The sequence below is a fragment of the Porites lutea genome, chromosome 8 (genome assembly GCF_958299795.1).
Source record: "Porites lutea chromosome 8, jaPorLute2.1, whole genome shotgun sequence".
Taxonomy (NCBI): Eukaryota; Metazoa; Cnidaria; class Anthozoa; order Scleractinia; family Poritidae; genus Porites; species Porites lutea.
Genome location: NC_133208.1, coordinates 28,585,075 through 28,592,533, shown reverse-complemented (window position 1 = coordinate 28,592,533; position 7,459 = coordinate 28,585,075). Strand labels below are relative to the sequence as shown.

The 7,459-nt window shown below is 38.6% G+C and overlaps 1 protein-coding gene across 1 annotated transcript; it reads left to right on the top strand.

Annotated features, from left to right (window-relative positions):
* The first annotated feature begins 269 nt into the window (after positions 1 to 269).
* Positions 270 to 6,502, top strand: LOC140945477 (uncharacterized). The gene is made up of 3 exons (XM_073394496.1): positions 270 to 294; positions 1,392 to 1,472; positions 6,255 to 6,502. The coding sequence occupies exons 1-3, from the start codon at positions 270 to 272 to the stop codon at positions 6,500 to 6,502; spliced, it is 354 nt and encodes a 117-aa protein (XP_073250597.1).
* Positions 6,503 to 7,459: the final 957 nt, after the last annotated feature.

The window sequence follows — 7,459 nt, the reverse complement described above, 5'->3', positions numbered from 1 at the left end:
ACACTTATGGGCTTAACCTTTTTGACGATATATTTCAATAATTTCAATTTGTGCAAATATCAAGTAAAAAAGTAATAACTTTTCATTTGAGAACTTTACCTCATTAGCATTAGTTTCGATTTTCGGAATTTTTAGATGCAACAGGGAGGAAGAAGTATATTCTAGTTTAGTAATCAGTCTCAAAAAGTCCAAAGAAAAAACTAAAGAGACAATAAACGTCTTCTTTTTAGAACATACCTAAGTATATTCCGTTCAGAGAGTAGACTCTTATGTATTACACCTTAGAGGAGAGAGGTGAATGTGAAATTGCTGTAGACGTATCAAATAGAACTGGTCTTGCAGAGATCAGTGACCTGTGATATACCTATTCCACATGCATGAATCTACAGAATTTTAATTTCTTATTGCGGTGTGAAGGAAACATTAATAGGCCTAATAACAACCAAATGAATATTTAAGTTTTGGCTCCATTTTCATGGTGAAATTGCGTAACTTTTCTTACTTCCAAACCCTAATCAACAAATCAAAACTGCACCCCTTTTCTAATTTTTGTCCCTATTTCGGCAAGCACTATTCTTATCCAATAATAACGAAAATCAAGTATGGCGGCGATTTAAATCTTTGAGCTCATTATCAGGTCCCAGGCCGGATTTTACCAATTTCGATTATTTGGCAAGCACGATAGCCTGGCATCGCGGATTCAGACGAATTTTAAGCTTGAAACTATAATATTAGCATGCGCATAACTATGTATCAGATATAGAACTTTTAATATATAGCGCTGGGCTTTGTATTATGTAGTTCTTACCGGTTGTTGATCAAGGTGGAGTTGAACGCTTAATGGAACGAAAAACATTAAGAGGGGATATAGGAAGGGCCAGTCTCCAATAAAAGTTTTATAGTGTGTGACAATTTCGATTTAATTTTTTTTAAACTGTGATTCATTTGCTTTGCAAGGATGTTTAGACTGCAAAACAGCCCGTATTTTTGCCTAGGTTAAGAACGCGAGTGGTCAAAAGGAAGCCAGTTTGTGAGGGTAAAAACGGAGATTGAGACTGGCGTCACGCAAAAATATACCGCCGGTACTGCGCGTCTTTCAAAACCAATTTTGAGAAAAATTTAAGCGACTGTTGTGCACTCTAAAGTATAGTTACTGTAGAATTACTATTTAACATACTCATTAAGTAAAGAAGCTTTGTTGGTATTATTTTCTAGGATTTCTTTGCATTGCAAAGGCACTCACATCAAGCTCAATTTAACGAACGTGTGACCGTTTTCTCCTTTGATTAAATACTTGCAAAGTGGTGCAAAAGCATCGAAAATGCCGTTAACTTAACCATAACGTGTGACAGGTACGGCAACATTTTATGTGATTTTTGTGCATTGCAAAGGTATTTCCAGTGCCATCAAGCTCAGCATCACGTGTATAAGCTTCCTTACACTGTTCGTAGATGGAAACCTCGTGGGTGAAGGTGACGCAAACGCCAATGAATCTCTGTTCATATTTTTGCCTCCCTGACATACGCCAATTCACCCATCTAGCAGGGCCCTTTTTCGCTTGATCTATGGTCGGCCATTTGTTTCAAAATTATGACATGATATACGTGCGGTTTTTTCCCACGTATACTTGCAATCATTCCTGCTACACGATACAGTATGTTGCCCAGTATCCGGACACTTCAGTTTAAGATTGCAATAACTTTCCTTTATTAATCGCAAGAGCTCTGAAATTTGTCCCAGAGAAAATCTATTTAGTCCTTAATATGACGAAAGACAGTTTAACTTTTTTGCCTTGGTTTCCATCGCGAAATTAATATTTTTGCAGAGCTCCTATGTTGCCCAGCATCCGGACACAACAATAACAACGTAATTGTACATAAATTTCGACAGGCAAGCGACTTATAAGCTAGAATAGAATAGAAGTTGTTAATTAAATTATAAAATTAATGTGACAAGGAAGCCTAACGAAGTTTGAAGCTTATATAGTACAAAACTCAGTAAAGCCAAAGCCGGGGGCTTATACGACCTGTGGTTAAAATGACAGAAATCATTTTATGTAGAAATGAAGCCACTGAAGGCTAAATTTCAAAACTAAAACAAGACACAAAACTTAAATTAAGTAATGCAAGCAGTCCTATAGTAGCGGTAAAACTAGAAGTACTAGTGACAAATAAACTAACAATAAACTATGATAATCCTGTGCTAATTCAATCCAGGCTTAAAAAGTAAAGTTTTAGTTTCTATTTAAAGCCAGTGGTGGTAAGGCTGTTACGGACAGTGAAGGGTATATCAGTGGGATATCCTTGGCCAAATAATTGGGGCTTGAAGACTGATAGCAAATTGACATTTAATGCAAGTTGAACGAGAACGAGTTAATTAACCATGAAAATCACAATTAAAGCGGAGGAGCACTAAGGAAAGAGAGGCAGGTGGAAGGCTATTCCAGTCATTGAGAATACCAGGGAAATAATAAAAAGCTTCGAGACTAGGAGGCTTAGAACGTGTTCGTAGAGGCGAAAAGGTGATAATTTGCGCGAGAGAGAGAAAAGAAGAAAGGTCTCAAGGTCATGTTTCACATTATCAAGAGCTTATGAGTCGTGTTTTGCCTGTCAGACGCTAATTTCTAACTGAATCGATCGTTGTTTCGGTCAGCATTTGTGAAATAGCGTACACAGTCTCTCAAGAGACAATCCACGGATTCCAACAAATCCGTTGTGGGGCAGCCAACAACCACCACTACTGTGAGGGCAATGAATAAGAACCAAATCTTGCTCGAAATTAACGCGGGCATTGCGGCCATGCTTGATTCAAACTGAAGTTACTTTTCAGCTCCAGCGTAAATGAAGGGGTTTTTTGCTGACCGTATAATTCAGTGCCTCTTATACGACGACTTCCTGCGACCGCATATACCACATGCTTGTTTGTAACGCATATATATGGGGTTTTTTGTGCGCATATATATGCGCGTTCGTAAGAAAATGGTCATATACTTGGGAATAATATTTAGATTTAGCCAGGGCTAAAAGCGAAGCTCCTATTAACTCGAATTTATAATTCAAATCAAACAATAAACTTTTATTCCACAAATCAGTTAACTTTAGAGCACATTCATGTGACTTTTGAGGGAAAGACTACGTGATTTTCGAGAAAAATAATTTGCAAACAGTCCAAGCTAAGAGTGAACTTAATCTTACATCGAGTTGATAGCCTTTATATGTACACCCAAAACATAGCAATCATCTTCGATCACATTTAAGAGCCATAATGGCTCTTGATCACAGTAGATTATGCCTGGAAAACAAATCAGGCCGAATTTTTTGCGTTCGACATGTTTACTTTACAAAATCTTGCCAACAAGTCTGGGGACGTGTAAACCAACCTTTTATACTTTTTGTACATCACATCTGAGGTGAAACAGTACCATGAGGCGCCGTTTTCATCGTACAGACCTCGGACAGAATGCAGTGTTTCACACTTTTGCAATACAAATTGCACTCATTCAATATTCAGGACGATCAAAGCACGCGTGGGCTAGCTTTTAGCGAAACCGTAAAAAAAATTTCCAAAATCACCTATACGGCTAGCCGGTTCTCACTTTTGACAAGTCGACTGTTTAAATTAAGATTAATATAGTTATACGCTTCAACCCAATAAAGAATTTATTATGTTTATTTTTTATTTCATGATTCTATAACGATCTGTAATCTTCAAAAGCGTATGATACGCGCGGCATTTTGACTACTCCTGCAAGCGATGTTCATGAGCGACTGAAAACAAACGGCACAGCGATTAAAATTGCAAAATAGACTACTAACAATCAATAAAGAAAGGGAAAATAATAAGGTGAAACATATACAGAGACAACAATTTTCATTCACGAAGACAAGTATTAAAGTGTCTCTTAAAATCCTTGTTTACGTTTTAAGCCGGCTTCCCGGTGTTTGCTTTTTTCAAAGATGAACTTGAGGCAAGAAAATCGCTCAAAGCTTTCTTTTACAGCCAGAATTATAACCAAATATTCTTTGGAACGTTTTCTTTCTATTTGCGGTGAGAAAATGTCTAAAGGCTTTTTAAAGTTCCATAAGCTTATAATCAAACCTGATACTCGGTCACTCTCGGTCAGATCATTGTCTCAAATCTTACAAACGTGCATAAACCAAATAGCCGCGTAAACTACGCTCGACTTCATTAAATTAGATATAAAAAATAAACATCAAATACAATAATTACTCAGGCTTACCTTTCGAGATGCACTGAAAACTATCAAGTAAGGCCAGGATCGCTTCAGACTTTTCAACCGTCTTACGCATCAAGCAAGGTGAAAACGAAAACGATGCCATCCGAAATCGGATTTCCGACTTTGCCAAAGCGACGTATTTCTCAACCAAAAACCCAATAAACAAACTAGCCATGAATAACAGAAGACTCTTGATAGCAGCTGAATTTCACTTTGTACATTCAGTGGAAAAAGACAGTTAAAAACATCACAAGTTGACACAAAACTCTGTCAGCTGCAGCTGTCAAAGTAAACAAGTTTCAGGATGCTGCATAAATTTTCCGCGTGAACTCACCTGTCAAATTTTGACCAATCAGAGTATAAAAATTGGACGTAGAGCGTGACCAACGCGTGACCTTGGTGAGAAAAGTCAAAAGCAACTAGCATGTCCTCCCTGCCTGTAAAAACTGGCTTAATTTTTAGCTGCCGAGGTCAGTTTGAAATCAAAATTTTAATTGTGCGGCACATATAAAACACAACATAATTCATATGAATTGAAAAATTAAACTTGAGCCTGCAATCATTTGAAAACTAGTAACTTGTCAGCGGATAACTTCAAAAAGATACTCGACCTCGATGGGTCGACACCTGAGCCCGCGATACGATCAGGAGATACTGATCAGCGGATACCCTGTTTTGACAGCTATCAATTGATCACAAGATTGATGTGCAATATGTCTGCAATCTCAGTCTTCCTGTGCTCCCAAACTAGCTAGAAAGTGTGAGATTGAACATTGGTTGCCCTGTGGTGCGGACGGACGGGCGGGCGGGCTGAGGGCGGTGTACGGTCACGTGATTACCAAATTTTCTGGGATGGGTAGATTTACTTACCCATGGTGCTCCGCAGGCGCGCTTCGCGCGCCAGAGCTCCGCTAAAACGCAAGTATACGTGACAAAAAAACGCACGTATATCGGGTAGCAGGAATGATTGCAAGTATACGTGGGAAAAAACCGCACGTATATCATGTCATAATTTTGAAACAAATGGCCGACCATATTGATCTCGTAAAAAGACAAACAAGACAAAAAGCAGCAAAATGTTTATTTATAACAAAATTTTAACCTCAAATATGATAAGCAGTTAGTTTCAAAACTGCTTTTTTAAATCTCTTAATTTTTAGTAAAATCCAAGATGGCGGCTATTTGGAATGAGATTACTTGTCCCTTAGCAGCGCCATAGCCCATAATATTTTTATCTTCTTGTAGGGGTCACCACAGGCTAAGCTCTGCAGAGCAAAAATATAACAGAGCAAAACCAATTAAAAGATAGGTCTAACCGCCTTTTCCTTGTGATATAAAGAGTAGCGGAAATCGCGCAGCTGACGTAATTGACTTCCCATAACTCGAACCTCGCGCTAACTCGAACCAAAATCAATTTCCCCTGGATTTCCTTCATACATTTACTGTAATTTTACCCTCGGTAACCTGAACCTCCCGATAACTCGAAGTAATTTTTGTTTCTCTCCACATCGTTTGTATATAATTTTGACCTCGATAACTCGAACCATGTTTTATGCGCGTGACAGGTCGGGGGAAAAAACAGAGTACTGAAGCCCTTGAAGTGAAGAGAGCTTGATACTTTCATCCCTCCCCATCCACTTGCTTATCTCCGGTTATTTGCTTCGAATTCCCGATAACTCGAACTTTTTTCGATTTCCCTTAACGGTTCAAGTTATCGGGAGTGGACTGTATCTTTAAACATTTAATGTTTATGTAAAAAAGGATTATACCTTAATCAGTGTCATTAGTCATGTTTTTTAGTCCTGACTACGGCCAGAATCCTTTTCGTCTTTCCTTTCATATTTAAATTTGGCAATTCTAAAGCCCTAATTTACACAAGAAAGCAAAACCCTGGAGGATTCTGGTCGTAGTGGTAAAATAACGTCATCGTGGAAAAGCCTTTTCTTGACATGCTTGCAGTTTTTATGAAAGACCGTTTCTGCCTAATCACAGAGTGGTTTGTTGTTGTTGTCAACAGATAAATCCACCTTCTATAACTCTTGGGTGACAAGCAAGGACATTGCAGTAGTAGGCTTTCTGCTTCTCAAAACGAAAGTGACCAGCAAGATACAGTGCGGGCTCAAGTGCAGTCAACACAAGATATGCGCGTCATTTTCAATGCAATACACGAGAAGACCTGGAAAAAGGATTTGCGAACTCAATACAGTATCAGCGAAAAGTCATCATCAGGGTATTGTCAAAAGGATATGCTTTCAATATTATTAACGTGTCCAGACATTTTTTTAGGATTCTTGGATACCATATCGGATAAAATGGATTTACAACCTCGTTCTCAGGGCTTTTGCTTTTGAGGGTAAAGGTTGCGATTTACAGCCAATTTCTGTTATTGTGGCCGGACTCCTTTGGTTCCGCAAACAGTCACGTGTTAATGTCCTTACAGGAATTGAGAGTCCGTAATAGTGGGGTGTAAGAAGGAATTTCTATAGAAACATTTGCGTGCTTTATACAGATAACATATTATTTAGATTGCATGCATTATAACCAAATTTTGGTGGGTAAGAAAATCCGGTAACCTATGGATGCGACAAATTTGGGTCTTGGCGTCGGCTAACATACGCAGAGACTCTGGAGGAGTGGGACAAGAGCCTCCTGGAAAGGAGGGGGAGAGGGTGTCATGGGCAGACAACAAGAGTTTATCTTTGCAAAAAATTTGCAGTGGCCTATGTCCAACTACAACTTTAATATTGGATATAATTTAACGTTTGTGTATTTTGGACGTCAATTAGTGGCTGTCAAAATAAAGCAAGGTATTTTCTTAGCAGTATCACAGGACCATAATAACTGGTCCCGAGGAAAAACTTTACAGTTAATTTTTTTTACCGAGACGGAGCCGAGGCAAACATAGAAATTCGAGGGAAACAAAATTAACTGTTTCTCGAGGGACCAGCCTTTAATAAGTGATTTGCTATATAGCTGTAAATTTTGAAGCTGGAAATGTAATAGTGCACTGTTACCCTCTGACGTCATAGATTTTGCAACGTTGCTCGCTCAGGGATTTTGGCGGGAAACAGTTTCAATGTTAGATGTCATGTGACATCGAAGTAGCCAATGAGAGCGCGCGCGGTTGGGAAAAATTTCCAGCTATATAACGATGCAGGATATGGTTATGCCGATGTAAGCCAATGCGAAATGTCACGCTTTCCAAGAAAAGTGTTATTTTTT

What these genes read in the sequence shown, in the direction of transcription:
- LOC140945477 (XM_073394496.1), top strand. Translation starts at nt 270, where the DNA reads ATGTATTACACCTTAGAGGAGAGAG. An exon ending in TTACACCTTAGAGGAGAGAG is followed by an intron (nt 295 to 1,391) that starts GTGAATGTGAAA and finishes TGCATTGCAAAG; the next exon opens with GTATTTCCAGTGCCATCAAG. An exon ending in TGGAAACCTCGTGGGTGAAG is followed by an intron (nt 1,473 to 6,254) that starts GTGACGCAAACG and finishes TGTTGTCAACAG; the next exon opens with ATAAATCCACCTTCTATAAC.